Consider the following 19,050-nt stretch of genomic DNA (forward strand, 5'->3'; position numbering starts at 1 on the left):
AGATAATTTAGCTGGCACGCTGTCTGATTTTTCTGAAGAAATCCAGATGTTGATTTAGGAACAACTTTTATTTATGGACTTGATTTTGTTGAGATCTTTTTGGCCTTGTCTCCTGACAGCATCTCCCTCCTGTGGCCTGCCTGAGCAGCAAGAGTGCAAAGCACCCTAGAGGATTGAACCACAGATGTGTGCACTCTAGAAAGTCAACTCAAAGACAGATCCAGAATTGGGCTAATGCTTAAATACATGCAATTAATAGCTTTCTTGGAGGGTGAAGAAGCAGATTATCTCATGGTAAATGGCTGCAGTAATGTCTCATGCTGACTCTCATAGTGGTACAGCTACAGGAAACTCAAGTTTGAGAATTGCTGTGGAGATTGAGTTTTTACATTGAATATCTGCTCAGTCAATAATTACTGGACAGTCATGTTTTATCTGAATTGTAATATCTCTACAGAGGAGGCCACGGACAGATTTAAGCAAGTGATGTAATTATTTGATACATGATTTAATGCATAGTGTTTAACTCGTGTGAAAGTTGGTTTTCATTTGGCCAGGCAGTATGATACATGTTTTGGTCCTTTGTCAGCAGAGCCAGGGAGTTGCTGATGCTTTCGTTTTTTCTTGGCCCTTGTTAGTTTACAGGATCAGGCAATTACATGAAATTGATGTGTACTCAGTGTGGGTGTGTTGAACTGGCAGGTCTTAAGGAAGCTTATTCACAACTTTCGTGTACTTCCTTTATTGATCACTCTTAATGTATGAGATGTAGACGTTTAACTGCTTTGGTTCTGAAGTGGCTACAGCTTCACTGTATTAGTTAAAATGTACCCCTCCACTTATTTCCTGAATACTAGAAACACATCAGTTCCTGGCATTTTCTTTTTAAACAATGTATTGTTGCTTGAAAATACAGATTTGTGTTAAAAGAGTATGAACTGCTTCTTTTTTGATGCATTTTAACATCAAGTATCTTATAATCTTCCTTCTTTCTGCAGTCTGGAGAATAGATTTCCATGTGTTTTTCTTTTGATTACTAAATTTAGAACATTGTGGTCCCTTCCAACACAGCATATTCTGTGATTCTTTGGTACTGAGCAGCAGGTCCCCACCATATCACCAGTCTTTGGAAACCAAAAAGGGTAACTTTTCCTGCTGATTGTAGTAATGTTTGCTTTGTGACATTTAGAGACTTGTAAATAATATTGTTGGATATAGATGTTGCCCAGATGTATGACTGAATTTCTTTTCAGTGTTTACTCTTGTGAAAAAGCAGTTTTGAGAATCCTCATTATATTTTAATCAAATCTGTACCTAGGGAGAGGCTAAAGGAAACTGTGTGAAAATAATATGTAAGTTAATCTCTCCAGTTGTAATACTGCCATACAGTGATTCAGATTAATGCCAAGTATTTTTGTTTGCTTGTTTTTAATAGAGAATATCTTGCCTCTTGGCTCTTACTGCAGGCCTTTAATGCCATGTGAACCAAACTGGTAAATACAGATGTTTTAGCTTTCCTCTTTCTTTAATGTAAGTTTAGTATCAAAGTGTGTAAGAAGAATGTAGCAAAAAGCAAAGGGATCCATGCAAATGTGGTGATTTTAGAGAAGGAGTAGTCTTTATTTTTATATGATCCATAATAACTTGATAACATTTCATGAAATTGCTGTGTTAAAGAAGGTCAGATATTCCCAGGCCAGGTTCTAGCCTTGCCTACTCAACAGCACACAGTGAGCTGTATGGAAGAGATTGTTAGTCAACCAAATACCGCATTTACAGAAACTGAAGGTATCATAGAATAAACTGGTGACAAACTGAGAATATAGTATACTTTAGTTTGGAGGAGATTTGGGGCAGTAATTATCTTGATTGACTGTTTAGTAGCCTTGATTCCTATTAGGCATAAGGCATAGGCTGTTTTTATAACAGAAAACTATTTCTATCTGCACTGCCTTCCAAAAATATTCTTGTCCCAGCAGAATTCTATGGTATTGCTGAGAGCTGGGAACAGCCTAATTTCAAGTTGAGTTTCCTAAAAACTTTAACTTGTTGATGACTTTGTTTATTATTCAGGAGGGAACATCTTGATGCCTGGATCTAGAGCTCTCTGGCTTTTGTCTGTGGCTGGTATTCAAGAATGCCACAGCTTGCCAGCAAGCTAAACTAGTGGCAGACTACAGGGCAAATCACACTGTCTACCCTACTGCTGAAACTGGCTATTCTTACTAGACCACTGAAGTGGCTAAATTGTTGTTTAGCATATTCCACAATTTAACATGCAAAGTATTTTCTCTTCTCATTTTCACAGTCAGAGTCTTATTTTTTAAGTAAGAGGATTAAAGGCATAACTGTAAACCATTTATTTCATTACATCTCTTTCATCATCATGAAGCTGCTGGGGGAAGGTGGATAAAAATGTTTGCTTCCCCTGTACATCCTGGCAGCACTGACACAGGATGAATAGTTGCCCAGTAATTCAGAGTGTAGAAGTTGAAACCAAGTTTTGTGCACTCATAAACAGATTCTGACCAGCCCAGCCACAGAATTGGTGGGGCTCAGACACTGTAGAGCATCTTAGTGATACGGTGCTTCCTCTTGAGCAGACTTCACTGGGGGAGTGTTAATGCAGCCTCTCATTCTTTGAATTAAGTTTCACCAGTGTGCAAGTGTACTATGTCCTGTTTTGAGAGCTTTAGTTGGAGCTATGTAGGCTTCAGGCGAGCTGCTGATCCCCTGCTGGTAGTGAAGTTCAGTGCTCTTGAGTGTGTCTTCTTACAGTATACATGTGTTCTTTTCTCTTACTGTCCCAAAAGTATTTGGGTAGGTAAAGTCCTGTTATTGAAATGTCAGTCTGAAACATCTGGAAACATTGAAATCATGTTGTTATTTGAATATCTTCACTAGTCTTAATGTCTCAAGTAAAACATTTCACACTATGTGAAAATCTGAAAAGCACACCTAATGCAATACACCTTCAGCAGCAAAGAATTTGATGTGACTGTCATGACTCATTCTGTGCTTTGGAAGGTTTTTTTTAACAGCCAAGATTATGTTTTTTCCAAGTCATTCTCTGATATGACAGGTGAGAAGTTAGGAATCTGTTTCAATAGTTACAAACCCGAGCACTTAAAACTCTACTGGGAATGTGTAACACACCAGTTCACAGAATTTTCTTTTAATTTCACAACTAAGAACCCTGTTATCACTTTGAAATCTTTAGCATTTTCTATGCTAAGCTGTTAATAAGTGAAACACTTAGACTAACAAATACCTTGAGCTTAGTGAAATTTTCATGCATTTTTAGTCATCCACAAAACCAAAGAAGATTTGGTGTAAGTTTGCTTGCCGTTTGACTTCCCCATTTGTTGGGGTGCTGCGTCTGCTGAATTCTCAGCACCCAGGATTACAAGGCTTGTGCAGTGATGTTTTCTGTGTCCATGTCCTTTTAATTCTTATTTCCCTGTTACTTTTGAACTTAAGCCCTTTTCAGACATTGTTAATGGAGGGGGGGTAGAGGGGGGGAATAATCTCACAGATTGTTTCCCATAGGCTGTTTCCTATAACTGGCATTATTGTTTTAATCAACAAGCAGTGTGGTAGAGAAGTAGGGAAAGACAATAGTATGAGATTTGATTGTCCTGAACAGCAGACAATCCACATGAAAGACTAAATATTTGAATTTGTTAATCATGGGAAAAGTTTCGGTAGGGTGGGAAAACAGTTTTTACCAAAGACTGCAAGCCTGCGAGACAGACCCATTGAAAACCACACAGTAGTAATTCCTCTGATTATGGAGGCAGAAGGAAGAATGAAATAGTTCCTTATTCCTAAGAAATGTAGAGAAGCTGTTCCTGTAAGGCATGCTTCCAGGCAGTTATTTCATCCTGTGAGCAAGTAATGATAAAAATGTCTGTTGCGTAGGATCTAACACATAAATGTGATTCTGTGTTGAAAGCTTCTGAAGCTGGATTGACATCACATTTGTTAATTTTCTCTTTATATACCGAGTGCCACAGTAGCCGTGGTTAGCAGGGAAATGAACATCTACAGACCAGAAGATTATAGTTGCCGAAGGATAAACTGGATTTGACTTCATTAGTGCACAAATGATAAGTTTGTGAGGAGTTATTATAGCATTAATCAACTTGATGGATTGGAAATATGACAGAACTGAAGCAGCGTGTAATATTAGTGCCTATTATTCTACAAATTATGTCTTCACCTACATTCATAAGGCAAGAGTCATTGCTGCACATTAAAGATGTTACACACTTTCTCCTCTTGTGGAGACATGTGACAAGCCTTCAGTGATTCCTCCTCCTCTCTTCCCCAGCAGGGCTCTGGTGTCCCTTGGCTGCATGTTTGCACCTTGGAACTAACTGAACGCAGCACGGGAGCTCGTACTTGAGTTTAGCTTATACCTGATGAGCCTGGGCCTCTTATGTAGCAGTGTGTATTTAAACTTCTTGCTTCATCAGAAATAAATGTTTTGTATTCTAGACATCTTGGAAGAGGGAGAATGAGTAGAAATTGTAAGGTATGGGACAGATAGGGACAGATAGTGAATGGATATTTAACAATTTGATTTCCAGAGTATTGCACAGGTATTTGTACCTCTGGTATTGCGGAACATGATCTGCGCGCATTTCTGAATGCATACTGCAGAATTTGTTTATTTTCTAGGATATAGGTAATTACATGTGAATCTTAATGTGCAACTGATCATTTTAAAATCCAGTCTGTATAGAAATAGTGAAATCAGTTACCTTTGATCTGCTTTGCGTACGAAGAACTGAAGACTTTGGTTCAAGGCTTGTAAGCATGTGTCTGCCTCATCCAGCCGTGGTCAGAATTGAGACCTCACTCTGGAGACTGTCAGGTGCCAAGTGCAGGGTGTATAATTCATTTTCTTGCAACAGCTGAAATTTGGAGTTCCAGGTGTACTCATAATGAAGGCTGAGGTTTTCATTTGGCTGTTTGTCCTTGTTTCATTTACTCATCAGAAACATATTAGTACCCAACTAAACTATGTGTAAGGCTTTAAACTTTCCTTGTCCTTTCCTTCCCTCAAGTTGGGTGTCTGCTCTTGTGTACTCGGACTGTGGGATAAAGACTTTGTATCATCACTAATAAAATTAGGGTAGCAGATACGGTTCATGAAAATAAGTATGTGATCAGTAGATTGTGGAAGTAAGATTTATGCTGAAAAGGGCAAAAAATACACAAACAATCTTGTACTTGTATTTTAGTTTATAGCATGGATATGGGCATGCCTTAGCAGCAGTGTGGTTTTGGATTCTGTGTGCCAAGAAGCTGGTGGGTGTGTGTGTGTGTGTGTGTATTATATCTCTGTATCTCCATGGCCACATACAGCTGAGTGCCAAAATCAGAGTGGAATTAGAATCTGAATTTCTTGGAATGTACTTAGCTCTTTTGTTTGAGAAGGAAAAGTTTGCTTGATTTTTGTGGTCCAGAAATATTTCAGCCATGTGTAAAAAATAGGTGACTTCCAGTTTAGGCTGAAATCCAAGAATTAGTTATAAATCTGACATTTCAGTCAGAAGAGGATCGGGCAAAAAGTTTCAGTAGGAATGGGCCCATGCAATTGAAGCTCTTTGCCCTCTTTTGGGTATGTAAAAAGGATGTTTTCACTGTTTGGCTGGAGCATTTACAAGAACATTGTAACTATGTCACTTAGTTACTTCTGTAAGTGTCTCAGAGTCCAGAACTGATAATTTTGCTAAAATATAGTAATAATATTCTTATTTTCCTCCTTCGTCTGCTCCTGCAAGACTTCAGTGGACTTGAAGAAATGTATATTAGATGAATTATTTTAAATGTTTAAGGTTGTAGTACTGCAGACACTATCTTAGTTTCTTTTTATTTAAAGATGTAAATGTACTTCCACCTCAAGAATTTTTACTTCAGGGCAAAACTTTAACGGTGGGGTGTAAAACCAATAACTGCTACAATAAAACATAAAACATTTTTCCATGACACTTAAATGTGATTAGTTACTTTCTCATGCCCATACTAGTATCACTCTGATAGGCTCTATGCCTTAATGTTAGAGGCAGTGACCTTCACAAAACTGTGTACAGTGTTTTAAGCTTTACATTCTGTGTGACTTCCATAAAAGTTAATACTTAATGAGTATCCAAAAGGAATGATAGTTAGAAAATTTTGCACTTTTTCAGTTTGAGTTCTAAAGGCAAAGATGCAAAGCCTAACTTAAGCCAGTGACATATTTATGCTTGATCCATGCATAGCTATTTATATACATTATTGCTTTAAAAATAATTTACATGATTAGAACATAAATTTTATTCAGGAATGGCTATTTTGGGTAGAATGCAAGGTTTGAACTGATATTTAAAAACAGATTTTTAATCAGACATTAACAAGGAATGTAATAGATACAAAAAATGTGATGAACTGTTACCTTAATGCTACCATTAACAGTAAATTGGTACTGATTATTATTTTTGCCTTCCCTTACATTAATATGGTATGATTGATTACATGCAATGGTTCTCAACTGGAGGATGTGATTGTCTTTTATTTCCTTGCCTCATTTTTTTAACAACTGCTCAACTGTTTTGAACTGATGATTCAGTTTCTTGAATGCATATTGACATACCCATTTTAGGGTTGAGCAGTACATGACTTAAAGCTATAGGCAGCTCTGCTCATCCTGGTGGGCAGAGTTCTGACATGCCTGGGCTCCTGGTTCTGTGGGTATTTCATAGGATCCTGAGGACGCAACTTTTAAAGGCAGAAAGCTTTTCCATTTCCCTAAAGCGTTCTTCACATGTTGGACATTTGTGCTTCTTTCCTCTGTGTCTTGTTCTGTTCTCTCCAGAAGTCTTCATTTAGTACCTTAATAAATAGCTGCTATTGGAAGTGGCCCGAATTAGGATGGGAATGGGCACAAGGATATCTTTATGGTGAAGGGAAAATAGCTGCATCAGTTGCTTCAGAATTAGAAGGCCGTTCTGTAATGTCACTTGAATTTTAGCTCTTCTTACAACATTGGATTCTGGGACTTCCTTCTCCATGATGTACCCCTGTGAATAGGAGAGAAGTACAGGAGGAGAGCTTGTCAGTGGGACATTTTTAGGACAGGCTAAATATTGCATCATCATCTTTGCAGTCTAAATTCTTGCTCTGTGTAACACTCATGTTCAGTTAGCATTTATAAGCACATTGGTATTCAGCTTGCTTAATTAATTTCTTCTCTTTCTACAGCCGCAGAGCCGTGGCCTGAAAATGCTGCACTGTACCAGCAACTGAAGGGTAGGTACGCTGGTTTTGGCAATTATTTTTAGAAAACACATTAAATATGCACTAAGATAATTAACTGCAAGGAAGCACAGAAACTGTTAAAATAGTCCTTTGTGTTTTTTTGTTTGGTCAGAGGTTTTAGTTATGCTTGCATCTGCCAATATAAACCAGCTATTCATGGCCTATAAGGTCCTTGGTTTATTATTGACTCATTATATTGGCTGCTGTAGCCAGTGTAAAATGATGTGGTTGCAGGCACAGTTGGCAGATTTACTGCACCAATAGCTGAGGCAGCAGATTTTTGAAGTCTTGTGGTAAAGTGGGCTCTCAGTAAAAAGGAACTGTTAAAATGTATAGGCTAGGATGGTTCACTCTCCCTTTAGCAGCTCTTCATATATCATCAGATCACATTATGGCCCCCATTTGGGGCTCAGCAGCCTGCTACAGTTGTCAGAAGACTGCAAAGTAATGAAGACTAATAGGTAGCAGCTCTAGTCTTCTAAGCATGGAATTTTTATTGCAGTGAACTTGTCATCTTTCTTTTGTGTGACAGACCTAGACACAGTGTGCAATATTAGCTGCAAGCTGCTTTTATAGGTTTCTGAATACTTCAATACTTCTACTTTTTAGCCAGAGGAGGTATGAAGATGTGATTTTATTTAACTTTGATTAGAAGGAGAGTAATTGGCATAAAAGTCAGGCATTTGTTTTTTTTCTTGTAGTGTTTTTTATTGAACATTGGTGATAATATATGATAAGTGCAATTGCATTTGCGAGATAAAAATTCCTGGTATTTTTTTCCTGTTTTTTAATATTTATATTATAGATTTTCTAGTCCAGCTGCATAATAATTATATATGTGCTCCTTTTATGGATAAGAAATGCAACCCAACATCGTTTACAGTTACAGGTCAGTAGCTAAAGGGGCACTGATTTTTTGTAATTGTGTGGTTTATTTTTTCTTCTTTTTTTTTTTCCTTTCAACAGAGGACCAAATTTTGCTGTCTGATAATGCATCTTCCCTTGCTGTTCAGGTAAAATATAATATTTTCTAAACTAAGGATGTTAGTGCAATTTTATTTTTTAAATTATTATCTAGGTAACATAACTATATTTAGCTAAAAGATTAATTTAAGAATTATTTCTGCCAAAATGAATGCTTACTTCCTGCCTCTGATTTGCTTTACATTGTCATTGAAGTGCCAGAGCCTAAAGGATTTGAGGATTTTGAAAGTCCTATGCAGAGTTCTGCTCCTTGTATTCCTGTTTATATTGGTCTATGTACAGTATCTGCTTCCCTACTCACTCTGGGAACTGCATGGTTCATACCTTTTGTCACTTGCTATACATGTTTGTCTTGTAGCATCTTGCATGATGTTTGCCAGTCATTTAATTCTCATAGCTAATACTGTGCCCAAATATGCCCAAACTCATGGCATATTTGGGCACAGTATTAGCTGTGAGCATCACGTCTTTCTGTGTCTCTGGTAGGGTTTTTTTCAATTTCATCATGTGTACAGACTGGAGCTCCAATGTGGTTTTTAGAAATAGTCCATATAATTGACAAACTTGCACCTCTAATTGACTTAATAGCACCTCTGTGGCTGTGAAGTCCGTGTAAGCTCCATTAACCTGTTAGGTTCAGTAACCCCAAATCTCAAGGGGATGCTCTCCCTGTTAGTAGCAAAGGCCTGACTGTCAGAGTGGTGGGGAGCAGGATGTCTGTAAGGTTCTTGTCCTTCTAAGCAATTCTGTGGCTGCTTTGCTTAGCAGGGAGTTGCACTGTTCTCCTGTGTCTTGCTTTTTGTGTGTGGTCTAGCTCAGAGAAGCTTCAGCAAGCAGTCTTTGAGGGCTGTCCAAAGAGGTCACATTTCATTCACCAAAAATGGGACAGAGATTGTAACTGATATTACTGGTGAAAAGGTTAGGATCACTTGATCATGGTAACTACTTCCAGGATCTCTTTAACTTTTTTCCTTCCAGTCTGGCACTCTAGGAGATAGCTCTAAGAGTAAACTTGATCACAGGAAGAAGATAGCTTTATCCTTTGCTGGAAAGAGGAATCACCTCTGATACACCTAATAAATGGGGCAGTGTTTATTGGTTTGAGTAGTATGTTTTATATTGTCTCAGTGCTCCTTTTTACCCCAACAACTATATTTTTGGAGGTTCTCATTAATTTTCTTCCCATCTAGCAATACGTGTATATGTGGCTTGTATTTAAAACACAACCCCCATCTCACCAACCAAATAACCCCAAAATTTCCTTTTCTAATGCATCATTTTTCTTTACTGTTTCTAGTACATTGTTATCCTACACATGTCACTTAGATGATAAATTAACTATAATATATTAAAAATCCTTGTTTTTCTTCAATATTCTCTAGCTGGACAGCTGATAGTAGCCATGACTATAAATATGGCTCTGGTGGATATCTGATCTTAAACTTTATAGAATAATTCTGTATTGAGGAATTGTATCAATTTTGAGGAATCTGTGTAACAGGGTTGTGACAGGGAAAGGATAACTATTCTTGGTGTCTTTGATCCATTTTGAAATGATACTAGCATATGTAGTGATCAGAGAGGTTTAAATACATCAGTGTGTTTTGCATAAGGAATTTGCTTTTTATTTTGTAGAGAGATTGGCTGTTTATTGGTTTTGGTTTTTTTTTTAGGGAGGTGGTGGGAGTTGGGGGATGTGTGTCCTTCTCAAAGGAAAATTTGGGAATGAGGGATAGGAGGAGAAATAGGAGCTGGTACCTGGGACTTCTTTCCTACTACTGTTATTCTTTTTCCCCCTGTTACTGACTGGGGCCACATCAATATCACCAGAGCAGATACATAGCTTGTTTGAGGCTGTTGAACTTCCATGTGGTGAAAACATCAGAAATTTGAGTTGTAAGAGCATGTGGAATCAGCCACCATCAAATCTTTAAGAAACATGGTTTAACAGCAAGATTCTGAATGTGCTGCAGCCAGTCTTTCAGATCTTCTATAAAATTTCCTTGTAGCACCTCTTTGTAAAGCTGCTCTCAGGTCTCAGAGGGACATACATGCTGATATCTACACATAAAATGACAGATACAATCCTGTGCCACAGTAAGTAATAGAGTAAAACTTGACTGTTGCCAACCCTGCAACTCAGGTGGCATTTCAGGTACTGCTGGTTAAGGGAGCAGATGAAGCAGACAGCAGAGCAAGCTTCTCTCACTGCAGATGTAATCAGTGAGTAGAGAGGGCTGCAGGTTGAATATTGGAAGTTGGTTGAGTCTTGCTGTTTTAATAATGATTGGACTTACAACTTCTCATTGTGCAGTAGGATCTGGACTCTTAATAGCCACATGTCAGATGAGAGAAGGGATGACAGTCTTCTGGGAACTTTTGCTGAGTAACTGTGCTGGGGCCTATAGTAGTTAAAAACCAACCAAACACAAAAATTGTTCCCATCTTGTGGAACTTCTCTGTTGATTCTGGTAGGGTTGTTTATTTTTGTTTGTTTGTTTTTAATTCTTCTTCTGCTCATTGTTTATTTTGGAATCAGACTAATTTAGCAATTTCTTTGGCTTTTATTGGGTTCAGATTCTTTCATTTTCTGAAAATACAATGTAACTTCAAGTAGCATGTGGATTATCTCTGGTACATCTTGGTGTTTGCACTTCTTGTTTGTTAACTCGAAGTAGTGTATTATACAGCCAAGTCCACTTGATCTTGGGCTGCAAAGCCTTGGTATTGAATGAAATTTTATTTTCACTGCAAATTAAAATCAAGGGAAAATACTAATCAGTAATGAATATCCAGCTATTGAAAGGAGATTGTAACAGAATGAAGGCTCTGTTCTTGTGGACACTCAGCCCTCTTCCCATCCATGTTAATGAAAACACACCTCCTGGGTAGCATGACACATGGTTGAAACCATTCTCCATGTGCAACTACCATTATACAGCATTCCTGCTTATCTGGCTTATCACAGTGAAAAAAAGCCACCAAAACCAATACACAAATATATCTCAATAACAAAACAATGCTACAGCTTTAAGGAGGGAAAAATGGAGTCTGAAGTAGATTAAAACTGAATTACCATAGGAGAGTGTACTTCAGTCTGAAGCAGAGGGTCTGTCCAGGCTCTGTCTCCTTATTGATGCCTGGTGCAGGTAAAGCCATTTTATTTAGTGCCTGGCCAAGTAGGAGGGAGGGGGTTAATACAGCTGCACTCTGCCAGGCCTCTTACCTCAAATGGCAGCTCAGAGCATCTTTTGCACTGTTCCAACTTGTCAGGAAGAGGAATGTTGAGACTGCCTCTTTTATTACAGGTTCTTCTGGAATCTTTATGTAGTCTCATAGTCTTGTTCAAAAGGCTGTCTAAAATGTTCAGAATTCTGGAAATTATGACAGCTGTCCTGAGGTTAGAGAGCCTGCAGCTCATTTTGTTAAGATCTGTATTAATTGCTTGTGCAGTCAATGTCAGTGTAAGTGGTCTTTACATATTCCAGGGAAGTGCTTTTAAAATTGTCTGTTCTTAGGCCTGAATGACAGAAGGAAGTTTGGGCAATTTAAAATTGTGTTACACAGACCAATTGCTTATTTACTTCAACAAGTAATCAAATAAATGTGTAAATCATACATGATTAATTGCCCTTGACAGATTTGTGATTTTTTTTCTCTGAGTGTGTGTGTGCGTATGAATTGTGGTTTGGATTTTCTCTAGACAAAACATTAGCAGAAATTTGAACTTGTTGCTGAGGCTTTAACAAAAGCTTGGTACTGAAATGAAAATCTGCCAATCCCTTTTTTTAAAAAAGAATAAAAGCTGGAATTCTTCATGATGAGGAATGCAGTATCAACATAATCAATCTAGCAGCATTGTGTTGCTGCTGAAAACATTCTTAAATCCCAAGCTATACAGGTACTGTTTGTGAGTGAAACATCTTTCATATAGTTCTAAGATGAAATTACCTCTGAATGAATAGAATCTTCATTTATCTTCAAAACCTCTGTGCTACCAGTGAATCCACTCTTTCTTGTTGTAGAATGCTACAACAAGAATTACATTATGCTATTAGAGCCAGTGCCATGATGCAGTATAAAATAGATTGTTTTGGAGAATGAACGTGGCTTTGCTATAAATTACATTCACAGGTACAGAGGAATTTGTTATTTTGTTTAAAATAGTCACAAATATAATTAAGATCTTAATTTATGTTAAACTACACATGTGGCCATTACCATAACTGGATTAGGAATTTAATCTGTCACTCAAGCAATGATACTGAACAGTTTTCATTTATAACCTTAGACACACTATTTCAGTTACAGGGACTGCAGCTGTTTGATATGAAAACTGAATTATTCTGCAGGTTTTTTCATGGGTTTTAATTTTAAAATGTGTTCCTGCAGTAAAGTAGAGAATAACTCTTTAGTTGTCACCACATACTGTCCATAGTATGCTCATGAAATAACATAAAAATGAAACCAGAAAATGCATTTCACTCCTTCTTCCTAACAGTATGTTGTGTGAGTGCCTTTAGAAGGGCTGCTGAGTAAGAGATGGCTTGGAATGGCTCGTTCTTTATTAAAAACTAATCATGAATATATCTTCTTCAAATGAAGCCTGGACTGTGCCATCTGAAAATAGCGTTCCTCATGTGGCGACGTAAATTGTGAACTATTTGAGTCTTGGCATAAGTAATTTCATTCTTGCCTCTGATCTCAGAAACTGCAATCTGGATATGATTTACTTCAAGTTGTAACTCATTTTTAATGAGTGTATGTGTTTGCTCATATGTGTTTTTCTGGGAGGAAGCTGTAGGGGAAGAGAAGAGCACTGTGGTGGAGCTCTGACAGGGTGATTTGCTGCCCAACACGTGTCATGTGTCCAGCTGACGGTGTCCTTAGCTGGCAGGGCAAAGAGGAAGGGAGAGCAAGAGTGAAAATCACACCTAAACCAATTTACTCTAGTAATAAATAAAGAACCCTCCTCTTTCCCTTCTCCTGTGCCTTCCCATTGTATTGCATGTACAGCCACTTCCCGTACTTGTCATCAGAGAAAGACACAATGGCACCCCTTTCTTGCATTGTTCCAGGGGTGGCAGCAGCAGAGATGAGAATGTCAGTCCTGTGAGAAGAGGAGGGTGGGGAGGGAGGAGGAAGGGATGGGTGGGTTGAGTTGTCCTGTGTCTGGCTGTGGTTTCTGGATTCTGGACCTTTGAACTATGCCAAATCAGCGCAAAGGTGATTGCTCTGATTGTTTTTTTAGATAATTGAAATCAAACATTCTACTTATATTTTGAATTTTTAATTGGGTGGACTATAAGAAGAAGCAAGCCTTACATGGATTGTCCTTTTAGCAGTGCTGTTGTAAATATACTCCATAATTCTGGCAGGAGGTGTCACCTGCCATGATTGAAATGAATGATAGGCATAAGATATTTGATTAATTTTGTAACAAGTGTCACCTCAAAGCTTCCTGTCAGCCCTGTTCACATAGTTACCAATACCTCATTCTCTCACAGCAAAAGTATGAACTTGGTTGTGCCACTTGATTTTGAAAACAGGGGGGCTCATGCTCCTCTCAGTGAGTGTAAGGCAATTCAATACAAACCATAGTCCTGGGTAGGTCAGTGTGCAGTGGGCACGAAAGGCACTGAGAGGCTTCCCCATACTTTTCTTCAATTCATTGCCCACAACTCTTTATTCCCTCCTCTGTAACAGTAAATATTGGGAGGGTAAGGGAGCACAGACATTATTCATCTGGTTACTTCTGTTTGCCTCCCTCTCATCCCTTTCTCCTCATGGATGTGCAGAAACCTTCCGTCTCTGTCTTCAGCAAAGTCTCCCATTAAAAACAAGGTGCACAGGGGCAGTAGCAGCACTGTAGACTCAATGGTTTCAGTCTGGAAAAAGAGGTATCATTGCTAAAAATGTTTTTTTCCCATATTTCTTCCTTCACTTTCTAGGTGTTAGATAATGCTACAGCTAGAGAGGCTGGAAGAGTGTGAGAGAGTAGATTGTTAGACTGCAGGAAAGAGGCAGAGAGCATGTGTGGGAGAGAAACTGACAGACCTTATGAAGCCAAATCTTTATTTTTTAACGCCTTTATCTGTTTCTTACATTAACCTCATCCAGAGAAGGGATGCACTCTGTTCCTCTGGTGCTGGAGGAGATCCAGCTTGAGGCCTGTAGTGTCACCCTCTTCATTCTTTGGTAGTACACTTTTTTTCCCAGAGGAGAAGGGAGCTGGAAGTTTAATGCTGTTGGAACTACAGGCATCTTTGTGAGGTGGGACGGGCTGTGCTCTGTTAAATGTCTTGTTTCTTGTTTCTCAGTTAAATGTTTTGTTTCAACAAAACAAAACCAGTTTTGCTGTTACTGTCTTGCTTGCCCTTTTCTGGTGAATTTTCACAGGGGTGTCATTAACTAAATTGTGTATTACTTGGAATTCAGTTGGCCCCTCTAAGTCCTTTTCTAAGTTGATCAGCCAAATTTAGGATGTTAACAATAATCTCTGATGTACTAGAATAAGCCTGCGCCCTTGGTCTTTCAGATTGCTCAACTTTCAATGCCTTGTCTTTGAAGGGGTGTTGATATCTGCATAAATCTCAGCAAAACTGCACTGGAGTGGTTTCAGCCTTCAGTCTCTTGCCCAAATGCACTCAGAGGAGCTGAGCACACTCTCATTTGCTAACAGGAAAAGATTTCTCTCACAAGAAAAGCAAGGGTAACTTGCCTGCTCAGACTGTGTATGTGAGGTACCCAAAGGGAAACAAGATGTTCTGAGCTGAAGTAATCAGTGTTCCGTGGCATCTTTTATCAGAGTTGGAAGCCATGGTGGTCTCATACCATCTGCACACCAAATGTGCTGGTTCTTGACATTCTGTGAGAGTGGTCAGAAAGGGAACAAATCCTCCCTTGATCACTGGGCTAAAGCGTGTAATGAGATAAAGACTCAGAGAAATTGCTGCTTTGTTCTATATTCTCTCTCTAAGATTTCTTTGATCTTTTCCAGTTTCAACTATTTTGGTAATAGTTCATGCCACTTACTGTCTAATATCAGTTATTGTCTAATATCTAGCATACCAAGTTGAATGCATCAGAAAAAAAAATTCTGGCAGTGAATATTTGTAGGAATGCATTGGTCATGATCCTTGTCTTTTTTTTTTTTTCTAAAATAAGCTATAATTTCCATAAATATGGAATGCATTCACTGTGCTTGAAAAGTCAAAACCACCTGACTTGTTAATGCCAATAATTTCTCAAGCCTGTCAGTTACATCAGTGAAAGAATGTAAGTACTCATAGTAATGCACATTGCAAGGTTTATTTCTTAGACTGAGCCCTCCTAATTTGGGATAATACTGTTGTCTTTTACTGATTCACATGAATATTTTAGTTGACATGAAGGGCGTCCAGTGGACCATTAGTTTAAGCTGAGGCAAGAAGTAGATACTGGCCTACTTCTCTAGTTAATGTTTAGTTAAGCAGTGCAGATTCTTATACTGTGGACCTTTCCTTCATTTTGCTGCAGAACATTATGTAAGGAGCACTTAAAGTTGAGCAGGTCATGCTTTGGACACAAGTTACAGCTCATAATAAACAGATACACTGGTCTTTTTATTCCCTGGGCTTCTATCTTTTAAAAGATGTAATAGCAGGGTTTGTTAAAAAATTCTTTTCTTGGGTTGATTGTATTTTATATTTAGATTATACTATTAATATTACATATTATATTACATATTTAGGCTTATTTAATCACTCAAAGCCAATCCTAAATATAGACAAAGACAGAAGTGGAAGAGGCTTTGGCATGGGGATGCTGAAGGGGGTGTGGGTTTATCCAGTTTTAAGCATGAATCATTCTTTTCAGTGTCAGTCCTAATGAAGCATTCATCAGAACTGAAAATGACTATTCCAAGAAAATTTTCTCAGGTTTTTGATTTGGTGTTTATTTTAGGATCCTCTTAAATTTCTTTTCATTTTTGATTTTTTTAACTGAAGGTAGACTAAATGATTTCCAACATTACTAGAATCTGTGCTCTGTTATGAAGAGTAGCAAATCTTAAGGTTAAGGTTTAGGTTGCTTTCATGTGTGTGATTAGAGTCTGAGCAGCTAAAGCTGTGAGAATCCTGCCATCTGAAGAGCAGGGAGGAGGCTTGTGTTGAAAGTGCTGTGTTACAGCACTGTTTTTCTTCATGCTGGGAGCCTTAGTGTTCTAGGCCTTTTTACCTCAAGTCACATTGTATAAATAGTTAATAGAGTAATTTTGGAATCTGGACTTGTGACCTGCTAATTGCAGAGACAAAATGAATGATAGGACTGAGCTGAGTTGTGAGAGTCTCTAGCAAGTAAGAGATTCCTTATTTGCCGTGTTCTGTCCAAACTGCAAATATTTGTCTTGACATTTTGGTATTTCAACAGAAACAGCCTATGGATTTTGTGGTAGTGGCAGGTGCTGACAGAAATAGTTATCCTTCTGAGAAAGCTTTGAATCTAAGAACACAGACAGAAGGAAACGGTAAATTGATCACTTATGTTCTCCATGAATCCCATAAATTAAAAATAATAAGACCTGTGCTTTGACGGTATCACAGAGCAAAATTTTGGCAGCTATTGTAATTATGATGTGGGAAGGTGCCATATGTGTGCCATGTTACATAACATTGCCTTGATGAGCCAGCTTTAGCCAGGAGAAATGAGTATTGTGGTTTTAAAAGGGGCAAAATGTCACTCTGTTTTGTACAGACACAGCACTAATTGTGTCTGTCAGATACTGCTTCTTTGCCCATCTTGAAAAAACAATAAAAATAGATGAAACTGCATTAGAAGAATTCCAGTCGGTGTTTGAGTGATAAACAGTTGTCTAAAGAAGTAAAAATTCCTTTGTTTTTCTTTTAATTACCCTTCTTCTTTCTTCCTAAGAACAGTATGCAAGGAACTATATCCTAAGTGTGTGCTGGGAGCCAGCTAACACAGGCAGATGCATTGAGAGCACCACATTTGTTTGCCACTGGTGTATGAATGCTTTTCAAATGCGACTCTTTGTTTCCAGGCCTTTTTGCAAATGTGCAATCTGCCAATCCGGGTGATTTGCAGGGCAAACGCTGAGTACATGTCCCCATCTGGTAAGTGTGGCCTTCATTTAGATTACTGTGTTACACCTCCATTTTGATACCATGGCAACTAGGCCTTGTCTTGCTGATAACAGGCAGTGCTACTGTGTGTGGGTTGCCTTTCCCCTGCTCTCCAGAGCAGTTTCTCCTCTGCAAGCAATCAAAACAGTGAAATGCAGAGTAACAGTATTGGTGCAAAGTGTTCACACAGCTCAGTGCTTGGTGGAAACCTTCTCTCAAATGCCCTAAAGCAGAAAGACATATGTGTCCAAAAATGGCTTTATTCTGCAGCCAGGGAATATTCCAGGAAATGCTGTTATATTTTCCTATTGCTGGAATGAAGCAATGCTGGAGAAAGGTTCTCTTTTGTTACTCTGTGTAGGAGTTGATTGCCAGGATGCAGGAGACCAAAGGGTGCGTTGTCACTGTACAGGGTGACAGGTGATTTTAAATCTTCCTCAGATCCATGAGACTGTCTGGAAAAAAATTCAAACCCGCCACCCAAAAGTTAAGTATTAGAAGGGTACACAGCCTGTTTTCATTGGAGGTGACTGCCTAAAAATGCCCAGACACCAGCTTCAGAAAATTGCCTAAAAATCAGAAAGAATTATAGAATGCAAGGTGCCAAGATCCCAGATTTTTGTTGTATGAGGAGATCCATATTTACTGATTACCTGGCTCTGGCTGATAATGGAAGTGCCTGTCACTATATGTCTGCCAGCTCTATGGGTTTCCATGCTGGTACTGATATTTTTGGTTAGAGCAGTGAAATGAGGCGATTTAAAAAATACCCAAAACCAACAGTTGCTTGGCAGGAGTGAAACCCCTGAAAAAGCAAAATATGCAGGTATATGACTTATTTGTTAGTAAATAGAGCTTTGAAATGCTGAATCAAGGCACACAGGAACATCTTGCATGTGCAGGACTAGGACTGGTGACACATGCTGTGGCTTCTCTGCCACTCACACCTCATGCCCACACTTGCTGGCATCTAGTGTTGTAATTTAGGTCTGTACACTTCCTTCTTCTTCTAAAAACAAAGAGCACAAGAGGGAAAATGATACTGCTTCAATTTTAAATGTAGGCAGAATTACATGTATTCTTTTTGCCCTTACTCCTGGGGTCCTTTACTGTTTTTACTCACTTTTACTCACTTAACTTGTTTCCCTTCTTTATATGGGTTTAATGATAATTCAGAGAAGGTTTGCATTTGTTCCCTTCTCTTGCCCCACCACTCTCTGTCTCATTACTCCAATACATTTCTCCTTTTACAGGCAAAGTACCCTTTATTCATGTGGGAAATCAAGTAGTATCTGAACTTGGGCCCATAGTCCAGTTTGTAAAAGCCAAGGTAATAGTACATTGTTTTCATTAATTATGAATGTTAATCCTGCTTAGCACTGCACTGATTTAGTGTGCTTTTCTGGAATCTTACTGAATTATTAAAAAAAATAGGAATGTAGTACTGTTTTAAAAGACAGATATCATGGAACAGGAGTTCATGAGGTGAAAATGTTTTTCTTTGTAATGTCCTCAGATTCTCCAAGTAAATTCCATGCAGAATAGCTGCATTCCAGCACCAGTTTCTGAGACTATTTTCCTACATGCTTTGTCTCTGGGTCTCAGAGGTCTTAAGCCTAGAACTGACTGTCTTAAATCC

General features: G+C 38.4%; 1 protein-coding gene across 1 annotated transcript in view; it reads left to right on the forward strand.

Moving 5' to 3' along the window:
- MTX2 (metaxin 2) overlaps positions 1–19,050 on the forward strand; it is a 29,683-nt gene that overhangs the window by 5,748 nt on the left and 4,885 nt on the right. Inside the window, exons 2-5 of the mRNA XM_084209278.1 lie at positions 7,249–7,296; positions 8,272–8,318; positions 17,330–17,402; positions 18,665–18,741. Coding sequence (XP_084065404.1) covers positions 7,249–7,296; positions 8,272–8,318; positions 17,330–17,402; positions 18,665–18,741 — 245 coding nt within the window. The remainder of the gene's footprint in view (positions 1–7,248; positions 7,297–8,271; positions 8,319–17,329; positions 17,403–18,664; positions 18,742–19,050) is intronic.

This window comes from Fringilla coelebs (assembly GCF_963513975.1).
Source record: "Fringilla coelebs genome assembly, chromosome: 7".
Taxonomy (NCBI): Eukaryota; Metazoa; Chordata; class Aves; order Passeriformes; family Fringillidae; genus Fringilla; species Fringilla coelebs.